This window comes from Danio rerio, chromosome 13 (assembly GCF_052040795.2).
Source record: "Danio rerio strain M-AB ecotype USA chromosome 13, GRCz13ab, whole genome shotgun sequence".
Classification (NCBI taxonomy): domain Eukaryota; kingdom Metazoa; phylum Chordata; class Actinopteri; order Cypriniformes; family Danionidae; genus Danio; species Danio rerio.
Window position 1 is genome coordinate 17,699,445 of NC_141033.1, and position 13,980 is coordinate 17,713,424.

At 34.0% G+C, this 13,980-nt stretch overlaps 4 protein-coding genes across 11 annotated transcripts in view; 2 read left to right on the plus strand and 2 right to left on the minus strand.

Annotated features, from left to right (window-relative positions):
* The window catches only part of LOC147841024 (uncharacterized), a 485,466-nt gene that overhangs the window by 426,932 nt on the left and 44,554 nt on the right, over positions 1-13,980 (plus strand). The gene's annotated exons all lie outside the window — the stretch shown is intronic.
* The window catches only part of LOC147834160 (uncharacterized), a 439,063-nt gene that overhangs the window by 404,063 nt on the left and 21,020 nt on the right, over positions 1-13,980 (minus strand). The window lies entirely within an intron of this gene.
* Positions 1-13,980, plus strand: part of klc1a (kinesin light chain 1a) — a 209,886-nt gene that overhangs the window by 162,580 nt on the left and 33,326 nt on the right. The gene's annotated exons all lie outside the window — the stretch shown is intronic.
* Positions 1-13,980, minus strand: part of ikzf1 (IKAROS family zinc finger 1 (Ikaros)) — a 36,976-nt gene that overhangs the window by 20,973 nt on the left and 2,023 nt on the right. For all 8 annotated transcript variants that reach the window (XM_087277354.1, XM_087277356.1, XM_087277353.1 and 5 more), the window contains 2 exon segments: positions 7,999-8,052; positions 3,743-3,865 (listed from right to left, as the gene is read on the minus strand). In XM_087277354.1, coding sequence (XP_087133480.1) covers positions 3,743-3,865; positions 7,999-8,052 — 177 coding nt within the window.

Genomic DNA, 13,980 nt, shown 5'->3' on the forward strand with positions numbered 1-13,980 from the left:
TAGGCATATAATTACACATTTTCATTAATTATATCATATTATCTGCCAGTGCACTTTGTACACAAACATTCATTTAAGACTGAAGTACATGTCCGCATTCAACACAATTAAGCACATTTATTTTTCCACAAGAAAAATTGTGTCCCTCATATTGACATAAACAATTATTTAAAATGAAAAATTGCCTTGGCTCTTTCTGCTTCATGTTCAAAGACAGTAAATACAGTTAAACCAAAAGAATATCTGGGTCTTTCATTACAGCAGGAAAGCAAACATGCAACGCTCTCTCTAAGACCCGTCTCTGCATGTGTTGATTTTTTGATACTCTATGCTTGTATCCATGCATCTGATTGAGCAGCACTGCACAGTCTGCACAGATATTCCCTTGATACACTTAATCAGAGAAGCAATGATGCACTGTGAAGATACTGTCTTCACATCCTCTCACACACACACTGGCTGATTATATCTTCAGGGACAACATGAAGACAGACAGATGCACGCACATTAACATTCACACAAACATTAATACTAGTGTTTCACTTTAGTTCCTCGTTTCATTCCACAGAAAATACATTTTATTTTTTTTAAATACTTTTTTCTATTATTGTTGTTTTACATATACATTCGTAAATCTCAATAAGAGAATAGAATATATATAATAGAATATTTTATTTAAAAGTTTACAGGAATAACTCACCCAATGAAAATTTACTCACATCTAATTGGTTCTATACATTTACTTTATATACATTTATATACATTTTTCTTTTTTTCCTGTTTAGCAAAAAAGAAGACATTTTGAAAAATGTTAACATGTAACCATTTACTTTTACAAATATTATGGAAGTTAATGGTTACAGGTTTTCCAAAATAACTTCTTTTGTGTTCAACAGAAAAAAGAAACTTAAACAGGTCTATGACAATGAAAGGTAAATAAATGATGACAGAATAGTCATTTTTTTGAGTGAACTGTAGCTGTGGAATCACTTTTTATTGTTCTTGTACATTTATACAAGAAAATTGTATTTGGGGCATACATTTTTTGAGATTTATGCCATTTGAATGCTCTCATTAGTGTTCAAAATGTCATCCTAATTAAATGACTAATTTTCTTTCCAGTAATGTAACTCCGTCAGCATCTGTAGTCTTTCATTATTGTGTTGGTATGACTTTGCTTTTTATATAACTCACGAGTGAGATATGAAAGTGCTATTTTGCTGAAAGCGGAGCACGTCTTTTGGACTTGCATTTGAGTTTGTGTGTGTGTGTGTGTGGGGAAGTGTGTGAATATCATGGCAGTTGAAGTGAAAGCAAGGCATAAGCGCAGGTGCAGAGCTGTGTGTTCTGTGTGTAAGAGTGTTCACTTGCATGTGCATGTGATAAGCTACTGCGTCTGCCCTGTGTTGCTCCTGAACATTTTATCTCCCTGAGTGAGTGTTGAAACTGAGTTCTGGCAAGTTCTTCTTAGGAAACTCTTGCACATCCTATTTCAGTTTCCTCTCGTCTTTTCTTCGTCTCTCTCTCTCTCTCTCTCTCTCTCTCTCTCTCTCTCTTTCTTTCTGTGTGTGTGTTTTTTTTTTTTACTTTCAGTAGCTTCAAAGTGAACGGGTCACATATTAAGTCCAAATTAATCTGGAACTTCTGGAGGGGAAAATTCCAAACTAAAATACATCAAGATATTAAACAGGCCATCTGTTAACTTCTGGTTAGCCAAATTCATTCCCACCCATTTTCGCTTTAGTTAACCCACTTTCTTTTTACACTGCTAACACTAAATTCATTATTATTATGACTATCTTGCACTTTTTGCTGCTTATTTTTATTGAGAAATCATATTATTGTATTAGTTTTGTTAAAACAGAAGTAAAACAAGCACTTATATACACTGTAAATAAAATCCGTAACTTTGCGTTTTTTTCTATATATAATTTTTTTTTCTATAATAATGGGTGTTATATTACAGAAGTTTACAGTACATTAAGGGACGTGAAATTACAAAAATTTACTTAAATTTAAATTTATGATAAATTTCTGTCTGTTATTGTACAATAAATATCTGTAATTTAACGGCCGTTATTTTATGTTTTCTTTTCAGCACCCCAGCTGCTGGAAAAAAACGTAAAAGCATGGATTTATTTTTTACTGTGTACACAGTGCTCAGCATATATAAGTACATTCCTCACAAATCTATCTTTTAAATTCATGTTTGTGAAAAGAAGCTATATAATATTACATTTGTGCATATATATACTAGATTAGTCAGTACTGAAGCCAAATCTGGAGCTTATCTAACAAAATAACTTATGATAACGGTCCAAAAATTAGCACACCCAAATTTATGTTATAAAAAATATTAAATACAAATTTAAAAAAGAAGAAAAAATCAAAAGAAGCAATAAATAAATAAATAAATAAATAAAAACTTAGTTTAAATTTTGTAGGTTATATCTTTCAATTTCTAAATATATTTAATGACTAAAATATTATTTTAATAAATATTTCTGATTAATAAATCTATTTTGTTTAAATGCATTGAAATACATGCCTATGCCTACATTCACTAAGGAATAGATAAAAATATAATTATAATTATATAAAAATATGCTGAGCACTGTACATGTGTTTGGAGTCTGTGCAATTTGTTTTAAAGGAATTCATATTTTCATTTAGCAAGGATGCATTAAATTGAACAAAATTACTTTGTATTTTATTTAAAGGATATCTATGTTCAAATGAATCTTTTCAAATAGATTATTCATTAAATGATTTTGAATAATGCATCAAGTTTTTTAAACAGAAACATTTTAAAGGGAATAATAATAGGAAATCTTTCTTGACAACCAAATCAGTACATTAAAATGATTTCAAACGAAGCACACAAGACTTAAAATGAGCTTTGCCAACACAGTAATAAATAACATTTAAAAAAATATTAATATACTTAGTTTAGTATAATTCACCCTAAAGTTATTACTAAAAACCTACTAGGTGTACTAAAGCCGATGAACAGCAGTATATAATTAGATTTTGCTCTTGAATAACTGATAGCTACAGAAAATGTTAAATTATTATTCTAATTTAAGTTCTAAAAAGCTGAAAATTATAATAGAAAGATATAAATAAAGAAAAAAAAACAGGAAGTTTATTATATCAATTTCAAAGTAAAGAAGTATAAAAAAGTCGAGAAAGATTTCCTAATATGTGGGGGCTAAAGAGTTCATGATACAACTGAGCACGTAACGTGCAGGCTCAGTTCATGAGTAAACTGTTTCAGTGGATTAAATTAGAAATCTGCTGTTAAAATATTCAGAAACCAGTCAGTTTGAACAACCAGTTTGACTAAATGGAAAATAGTTCATTTTTACACTTAAAAATATTCTAGAACTAAAATTCGAAAGTTATATACTGTATAACAAATGAAAACAAACATCAAGCAGATGAAAGAAATAGGCACAATCTAATTGCAAAAGCTGAAGATGCGAGTTTTAATCTAATTTAAACGATTCTGACCCCCTCGAGTGTGTTTGAAAAATCTAGTGCACTCGCTCTGTGATCTTGCAGGGAGGATGAGAGACGTTACATGCACTCTTTCATTCCCCGTGTTGCATTTGAAAGTTTTTTGCATTAAGCTGACATTAAGAGGGAGCTGCAGTGGGTGCTATATCAGTCTAAGCATTGCATGTATGTGTAAATGAGGTAGTTTTGTGGTCATGTCCCAGCTTAGACTGGCCTGACTCACCCAGTGGTTTATCTGTGCGATTGTTGTGTTGGAGGCCAGTGCTTGCTGACAAGTCTTCAGGAACAGGCATGGCCTCATCTTGATCCTCTCCGCCTTCATTAGCATTCATCGGGCTGTCTCTTCCTAAAAACATAATAAAGAAGATACCAATACAGATTCAGACACAGCCCTCCTACACCATATGCCATAGTGGAAATTAAATTAAAGAGTCATGCATGGAATATGTTATGTTGTGGCAACTATGTTTTATACATACACTAATATATGTAAAATGTTACAGAAGTGTTTTATTCATGAATGACATAAATATTGTCAGTTATCTGTCAAATCTGTTCTAAAATTGCACTGGAGAATGAATTTTTGAATTTGACCGATCAAAGAACATCTGTTCTCGACTCAACAACTCTTAACTTAACTGATTCAAATTATTAATGATTGAATTATTAATTTAGAGCACTTCTAAATTAAAAAACAAAACAAAACAAATCTGTCCAGAGCAGAAAATGATTCAATTGGATTAAAATGAAGCTACTAGAATATTTTTGTGGGCACATAAAGCAAAAAGAAATACTTTATTCGACAGTTTCTTCTCAGTGTCAGGGTGTGCATTCACGGAGCACTGTTTTTTTTTTTTTTTTTTTTGCGCACAAAAGTATTCTTGTTGCTTCATAATATTCCGATTGAACCTCTGAAGGCATTTGTTCTGTTTTGAGAATTTTTTTTGGTATTTTTCTAAACTTTGAATGTATTAGAATCATCCATGGATTAGAGAGCTTTCAGATGTAATCTAAAATATCTGCATTTGTGTTCCAATATAAGGATCTCAGGGGTTTGGAATGAGATGGAATGGAGAGTAATTAATAACATAATGTTAAATTTCTTTAAACTTCAACACCAGAAATACCACACTTGTATTTCTTTAGTATGGATTTTTATCAACACAGCTATTAGAAGCAATGGCAAGTAGCCTGGAATCCCGGTCATATCAATATAACCATATCCTACATTCAGAAATAAAGGTACATGAGCTGTCACTGGTGTGGTACGTTTTCAAAAGGTACATATTTGTACTTAAAGGGGCCATATTGGTACCTCAAAGGTATATATTAGTACCTAAAAATTTTAAGAGGAACACTTTTGTACTTTTTAGGTACTAATATGTACCGTTAAGGTATCAATATGGACCATTAATGTACAAATTTGTACCTTTTAGAAAGGAACCACCCCAGTGGCAGCTTACGTACCTTTTTTTTCTGAGAGTGTAGGGCTATGGTGTGATAATGTTCATTTAAACAGCATATGCTTATAATGAATGTTTAATTTGTAGATACAGGTACAGCTAAATACAGATAGATACAGGTAAATCTTAAGCAGAATGTTAAATACACAAAAGTGATGTGTTTCCATTGCTTTATGATAATGCCTGGAATGTGTGTTTATTTGACAACATCTAATCCACTATATACAAACATCATGCATGAGTCTCCATGAGAAGAAGAAGGTGTCCGACTTCACATGTAGGTTTTAAATTTTTGTTGGTCAGCTAAATCCAACCACAGTTGAGCATATTTATAATTTCTGCATATCCGTTTGGTGACACCAGGGGCATAAAATTTGCCCACTTCCCCTAAAGTTAAAAGGGTTGTATTGTGGTTGCTCCTGGTTTATTGTGTCCCTGCGTGACACTCAGTAGCATAAATATATTATTCTCAATAATTCAACATCCTTGGAGCTCACTATAGGGAGTCTTGTGCAAGATTTGTAACTTTATTTAGAAATGAAAATGTCGACACAAATGCTGACCCTACAGCCTTCATAGTGTGTTCCTTTTTCCTTGTATCTATTTTCCTGGAATAGTGTTTGCATTGACCTTGGATCGGCTCATTTACTGTAACGTAGTCATCCTTGTGGTACATTTTATTTTTTTATCTCTGAAAGTGGTGAACGCACATTTTAAAATGGAATCTGTCTGTCATGTAGCTGTACATCAGTATATAAGGCCTTAGCATGTCATCAGAATAGACAGTTTTTATAGATTGTCAATAGTATTGCTTATGTCATATTAAAGTCAAACCTGTATGAAGTCATTCAAAGATACTTTGAAGAATGTTACGGAAGATATACTGAAAGTCAATGGAATTCGGTACTGTGGGTCTTGGGTTCGAGAGGGGTCTGAATGCAGACTTGGTGCAGTTGCAAGGTGAGCTGCATCTAATGCTTTTAATGCACTCACCTAACCCCACCCCTAACCCTACTCTTCACAGTGATGTTAGTAGCTCCATTGTGTCTGACATGGCATCTTAAATCCAAAAAGCAGGAATGTAAAAAGTACTTAAAATATATACTTTAATAAAAATAAACATACTGCAAAAATTTAATTTAAAAATATGATGAACATTATTAGCCATCTTAATGAATCATTTTCTGCCAACATATGACAAGAGTTATAATATTAGAATTATTAGCCCGTTTAATTTTTTTTTCTTTTTTAAGTATTTTCCCAATGATGTTTAACAGAGCAAGGAAATTTCACAGTATGTCTGATAATTTTTTTTTTCTTCTGAAGAAAGTCTTATTTGTTTTATTTCTGCTAGAATAAAAGCAGTTTAAATTTTTTTAAAACGATTTTAAAGTCAAAATTATTAGCCTCTTCAAGTTATATTTTCTTTCGATAGTCTACAGAACAAACCATAGTTAAACAATAACTTGCCTAATTACCCTAACCTGCCTAGTTAACCTAATTAACCTATTAACCTGATATTGTGATTATACAACAATTCAACAGCATAATCGAGTATATAAAAAAAGAAAATTAAACATGGAGAGTCTAAAAACCCTTTTATACAAGGAAGTACTTTCTCTTGCATTTCATTCACATTTGAACAGGAGAAACTTTTGCTACTTTACAAACTTCTCATTAGAGCTAGTATTTAAATGATTCTCTTGCATAAACTGATGACAAAACAGAATTTAGGAATTTAATTTATGCAAACAATATTGTTTTAAGAATTAATCAAACATTTGTTTAGGAATTTATGGCACAACGTCATGAAATGCCATCCGTCTACAGAGATATCTGTATTTCTGTGTTGCAATCAAGATATCACAATAATTAACCTAAAAGCTAAAACCACCAGATTACTGTTGTGTTTGCGATAAGGAAAAAAGGAAAATAAGGAAAGTAAGGAAAAATTTTGCATTTTTTCTTTTTACTGAACTAGTCTGCAGTAACGAAAACAGGAGACTCGTTATAAACAAACAGATGAACTACATGCTTCCTCAGATTTTATAGTTAATTTTTAAAGCCAGGAATTTCAATGGCAAAAGTTATAAATAGTGTGGCAAACAAAAAATACATACATTTTTATTATGTGAGTCCCATCTCACACTCAACACACTACACTTACTTTGGTATAAATACAGCACTACAACGTACAAAAAAGAGAGATTGACTTAGAATGTCAACTACCAGTTTTATAATGATTTGATCAGTTGTAGTTTAAAATTACACTGTGTTTTTTTTTTCTCTAAGGGCTTCTCTTATTCTTGTGGATGGCGCCGTATCTTCAAAATTATAAATATTGAAAATAGGCACTATCCTTATAAATAAACTGCCTAGTTGCAATCTAAACAACTACATTCCAGCCTTAAAAGCCTCAAAAGTACATTATGTTGTCCAACAGCTCCAATATTTGTCAAACAGTAGTGAGTTTATTGATCTGCTGTCACTCAATGTGGGCTGAGAAATACAGAAAGGTGGGGAGGCTGTCGGAGTTCTGGTTTTGCAGAATATTGCTCTGCTATCAGCCAATCAGATTCAAGAACCAGACAGCACTGTTGTATGAATACAACAGAGGGGTGGGGGAACTACATGCTTCCTCAGATTTTAAAGTTTATTTTTAAAGCCAGGAATTTCAATGGCAAACGTTATAAATAAAGCTGAAAAAGTCAAACTACATTGTTTTCTGTAAGCATGTTCGAGCTTCTGTTTACCATATTCAATCTGTATTCAAAAATCTACTCATGTAAAAGTCATCAGTTTTAATTTATGCAAACAATATTGTTTTAAGAATTAATCAAACATTTGTTTAATATCTGAGACTTTTAGAAAACAGTCTAGAATACCTTTTGCATTAACATCTACTGAGTCACACCACATATACTGTTGTTGAATATTCAAACACGGCTATCTGTGCTCGCCTGTTTTGATTGTCCAGGCCTCACTGTGGCTTTAAGCGAATAAGAGAAGCTCTTACCTGTTATCTGGGACATTTCCTGTGCCTCCTCAGTCTCCATCCTGTGCAGGTACTCTAACAGGAGCAAAAATAAAACAGAAAGAGTATCATCAGGGCTTGCTGCCTCTAAAATAACCTTGTATAAGAGAAGTGCTTGGTGATTAAAGGAGAATGGCCTTTCTTTGTGTATCTCCATCACCCTGGCAAGAATGGCCCGTTCCAGCAGCACACTCCACTGTCTTCCACATTACATTACAAAGAACTACAGACATTTTCATTACCGCTTTGACAGACAGGCTGAACTTAGAGAATGTGTTTGGTGGACTACAAGGCCCGCGATGGGGTGCGAGTCTCGAAAGGAACAGGCTTTCAGACCACATTTGTTATTTATTGTTAATTTCCCACCACATAATCATCCAAAAATGCAAACTGACTGCCGCAAAATTAAGCAGAAAATTAGATGGCCCAGGGTCATGGAGGATGCGGGTGTTTGGCATCGGCAGCTGATTGGCGCCCGTGTTCACTCTAATTTACTGAGCATGCATGGGTGAGCCCGGCAGGCCCAGTCTTTCTGCGTCTCTCTGCTTCTCTTTAACACACGCACACATACACACACTCAAACGAACACTGATATGTGAGCTGACAGAAAGAAGGTGAAATTAAAGAAGACAAGGAATAAGCGCAGATGAAGAAATAAGGGAAAATCACACTCTAAGAAACAGTGGGTTTTTTTTTTCCAACCCAGATGCTGAGTTAAGCCTGTACTGTCATTTTATTTGTGTTATTTGTTGGGTAGTTTTGTATTAGTTTTTAAAGCTGTTGGGTTTAGTGGCTGGGGCAATCTTGTGACACTGAAGTTATATGCCCCTTTCTTCCTGACGAAACAAACCAGCTGTGGCCCAGCAAACACATAACGTTCTTCTCATGTTCCCATATGGCTCTTGTTTGATTTGAGAACAAAATAAGAATGAAGGGGAACATTAGATTTTTTTTACTGGTAAAAATCCAGAAAGCTTCTAACCAATAGAAGACCTTTGATTTCCATTAAGACAAATTTGCCAGTAGAGAATGTTTTAGGAAACAACATTTTAAGCATAATTCATTCATTCATTTTCTTTTCGGCTTAGTCACGTTATTAATCTGGGGTCACCACAGCTGAATAAACCGACATCTTATCCAGCATATGTTTTACGCAGTGGATGGCATTCCAGCCACAACCCAACACTGGGAAACATCCATACACACTCATTCACACACAAACACTACAGACAATATTAGCTTACCCAATTGACCTATACCCCATGTTTTTGGAAACCGGAGACCCCGGAGGAAACCTACGCAAATACGGGGAGAACATGCAAACTCTTCACAGAAACACCAACTGACCCAGCCGGAGCTCGAACCAGCGACCTTCTAGCTGTGAGGCCCACATTTTAAGCATCAAACATTTTATGGTAGGGGAGAACTCAGTGCTATTCGCCTAGCAATAAATACACTGCTGTTAGTAGTTATTAGGATGAATTCAATTAAAGTAAAAACATTCTCAAAACATCATACTGTTTGTTTCCAGGCAGGGTAAGTCAGTCATGGCATCCTTTGGCTTTGAGTGAAAGGGGTAACACATACCGATTGCATAAATTAAATGTGGAAATGTTTCTTTTTTATTTTTATGTAAAGTATGTAATATTAAATGCATAAAAACCATGCACTATTTATCCAAGTTATAAGCAAATGTTGATTTATTGTAGTTTTTTAATCTAGTCTCTATTTATGTTATCTGTGATTTTCCCTTCAACCTTTTTGTTTTATGCAAGATACGGGGTAATCCAATGGGTCAACACAACCAAGTACTGGGTTTGCCCATATTTGACTCTGCACTAGGTTTTCAAAATAACCCCAACTGAGTTGTGTTTAACTCTATGTCATAGTATAGGCTGAGAGATAAGGACAAGTGAAAATGTGAGGCGGCGTCAACATGAGTTTTTTTTCTGACTCTTCCGAAGGAGTCAGTGGTGAGCACTTCCTCAGGGCAGGCCTGCATATCTGAAAAGTCACCAGCACTCGTGGCCCCATTAATAATGTAGTGCCCACTTGGGTCCACAGCAGATGGGCACAACAGCCTCGGCCTCGCTGCCACTTCAAGACGCTCCCGCTAGGGCCTCGCGCTGGCCCCGCAGCCACACAGGGAGAAGTGAAGATCCTGAAAATAGCCAAGCAAGCTGAACTGAGCTCTTGGGAGAAGGGGGACATAGGCCTTCCTGTTTTAATGACAGATGGCTCCACGCGCTTGGAACAAATAGTGGAAAACCAGCGGCCCACCGTCTGTTGCAATGTCCCAGTCTTCCTGGGGATCACACTTCTCGCTAGACTTACGACCCGTTTGCTACTCAAAACCCTTGTGTGGGCTTGACTTGCGTTGGTTTGAGATATGTATATGCGTAAGAGCTGTGTGAAATGGAGAGGGTTAAAAGTCACTAGTGCATGAAGTAGAACATCATAAGCTAATTGTAATTTGTATTTAAAAGAAATAGGTTATTTGTGTATTTGTTAATCTTTATGTGCAATTACATACTATATTTTACAAGACTGCTGTCAGAAATAAAGGTGCAAAAGTTGTCACTGGGTTGGTGCATTTTTAAAAGAGTGCATATAAGTACCAAAAATAATACATTTTAGCAAATGTAGAGTGCATATTTAAAAAAAGACACTGGCCCAGAAAGCCTTTTTTATGAGTGTATCTGAGCCTCTTAATACTGTATACTTTACAATTTATGAGATGAAGCAGCAATGAACCATTTCATATGAGCTTTTGTCACTTTTTCTTTACATCTGTACTTTTCAGAGAAAAAAAAACAACAACATTGACGCAATTATTGCTATAATAGTTTAATTTATTTACATGTATATGCACCCTACATGGGTTTAATTGCTAGGTATAATTGGTACTGCTATAAGTGCAATAATGTTAACAAAACTGATTACAAACTGATACTATTAAATTGAAGGCATACTTTTGTATTTAATATATACTTAATGTATATCATGATTGAGTTTGGTCATGATGTACACAGTGTGTACTCTATAGATATTTATCAAATTGTGGAATAGCTGATGAGCTTTCATTTATCATGTGAATTTCTTGTCACCACCTGTTTCTGGTAATTGACAGTTGACAAATACACAGATATTGGTACTTGAGCAGCTTGGTACTGTACATCAAAATATATTTTACTTTAATTTGAAAGGGATGGTTCACACAAAACTAAAACTTCTGTCATCATTTACTCACTCCTGATTTTCTTCTGTTGAACACAAAATGTTTTAACCCCTCGCTGTGGGTAAGTCAATATTGAGTAAATGTTCAAGTAACTTTAAGTTAAATAATTTTTTTTTACACAGAAATGAAGTCAACAAAAGCTGCCCCTACTCTCCCAATTTAATTAACAGATTAATCTACTTTGTAGGTGCAATTCACTGGCACAGTATTAACAGTAAGATTTTACATGCAATTCACAGATCAGACCAGCTGTTACGAAGGGCAGGGAGCTACTGATGGATCTTCACAGACCTCTTTGACTGTTTAAATGGGACATCACAATCTTTTTAACACCACAGATTTGGCCACTAAAAGGATGGCAATATGGCTTCTCTGCCAGTTTTTTTTTTTTTTTTTTTTTTTTGCCACTGGTTAGGCTTTGATTTAGACCAAGAGGCACTTATTGCCATCAAAAGCTACATGGGTTGGATTAATATAGGCAGTTTTTTTAAGACAACCTGTTTCGGATGCTTTTTGAAGACTTGCAGCACAATTTGGCAGGTGGTAAGTAGTCACCTAATGTGGAGTAATAAAATATTTCCTGTCATTTCATTTTATTGTGGGCTTAGTCCCTTTATTAATCTTAAATCGCCACAGTGGAATGAATCGCCAACCTATCCAGCATGTTTTTTACGCAGCGGATGCCCTTCCAGCTTTTTTCCCCATCTCTGGAAAAATCAATAAAACATGTTCCATAAATAAATAAATAAATAAATAAATAAATAAATAAATAAATAAATAAATAAATAAATAAATAAATAAAGTACAGCACTCTTATTCTGTGTTTTTTTTTCATTGAAAATGTCACAAACAAGGCTAAAAGGCCTGAGCTCAAAAAACTGCTAAATGGTCTTTATACAGCCTACATTAGTCTCTGTTTTGTCTTAAGATGGATCTCTGTTTTGTTTTGTTTTGTTTTGTCACATAAAAAATGAATTATTAAACTAATTGGTAGTTTTCTGCTAAAATAAAAGTTGTTTGTATTTTATTGCAGTTGTTTTAAACTGCTAATAATAATAATAGTAATAAAAAACATGAAACCACTGTAAATTCTTATTCAACAGCCAAAAAATAACAGGATAAGAGCTGTTGATTTAGGTTAAAGTAAGGTCCCGTTTGGGTTTGGTTTAGGCGCAATATGATGCTATAAAATAAATGAAATATAAAGCATTACTCATACCACAAATTAAACCATCTCTCATCTTAAAGTCTGATGCACTATTTTTTTCACAGTTTTTTATTTTTACCTAAGTGAGATTCATGAACAACTCTCGAGTGGAGAAGTTGAGTGTGTGTGTGTGTGTGTGTGTTGTGTGGGTGGTGGTACGGTATTCCCCTGCGCCCCCTTTTCTGTGCAGATGTGACAGTGAGTGGAAACAGTGATGGTGCAGACAAAGACGAGGAAGAAATTAAAATATGTCTCTTTGATGAACTTGTTCATGTACAATTAGGTTATTCATCAGGGGAAAAAGCTTTATTCTTTCACTCATCTCAGTTAGCTACACAATTACAGGTCAGTATTGGTGAGCTGCACGGCCTGCAGGTGTTTAAAAAATTAATTATTGATATATCCTAAAAATTCACACATTCAGCTACCTCTTTTTTTCCTGCAGATTTGCTTGTGTTGTCAAACCTCAGTGTGCGTGTTGGACACTGGTCACAGTCAAGACAGGAGATTAGCAGAGTCAAGCATATTATCATAGCGACAGGAAGAGCTGTGGCTTTTAAAACACCCTTAGTGTGTCTGCGTTCATGTATATGTGTGTGTGTGAAAAGAAGGGAGTGTAAAGGGTAGGAAAACAGATCTATGTGTGAAAAAAAAAGTTGAAGGGTGGAGACTCTGCACTGCAAAACCGTTAAACAGACAAATTGTCATGGCTGGCTTTAGAGGCATTCAAAGGTGAGTATGACTTAACTAAACAACTACTTGCAACAAGTGCAGTTTCTTCATTTCACTCAGGGATGACTACATAAATGACATCCCAAATGTAATGAGTCAAGAAGAGCTGCATAGGGTAAATGGTGGAATTTTTACCTTTGCATAAACAGCAATAATCTAAAAGGATGCAAAACAATTTTGGGAATTTTAGATTTTTTTCTAAAGAGATTTAAGTATAGCAGAACTGTTCTCATTTGGGGTAAACAGGACTGTATTAAAACCAATGTTCGGATTTTAACTAAATTTTAAACATTTTTTTGTTTAAAAAAATAACACTTAAAATAATAAATATATATATAAATGTAGAATTTATTGTTAATTGATTTATTCATTTAACTTATTCTTATTCAGATTTTTATTCATCAAATGCATATGTTGATTTAGCCTTTTTCCCTTTATTGTTTAATTATTAACACTTAAAATAATAAAAAATATAAATAGAATATTTATTATTCATAACTTAATTCATTGAACTGTTGATTTGATCAGTTTTTAATCATCAAATAAATTTGTTAACAATATACAAATACAAAAGCATTCTCTGTTCACTAAAAGGTATATTAAAGTTCACATACAGTAAGTTAATTAATTATAATACAGAACATTGCTTCGGATATAGAAAATGCTGGACTTCTAAAAGCTCTGTAAATTTTTGTTAAATAGGATACCCATTGACTAGCCTGTCTTGCATCAGAAATGATTTCATCACATTTGAGGGCGTAAGATAGTGATTACTATCAGTCAAAGA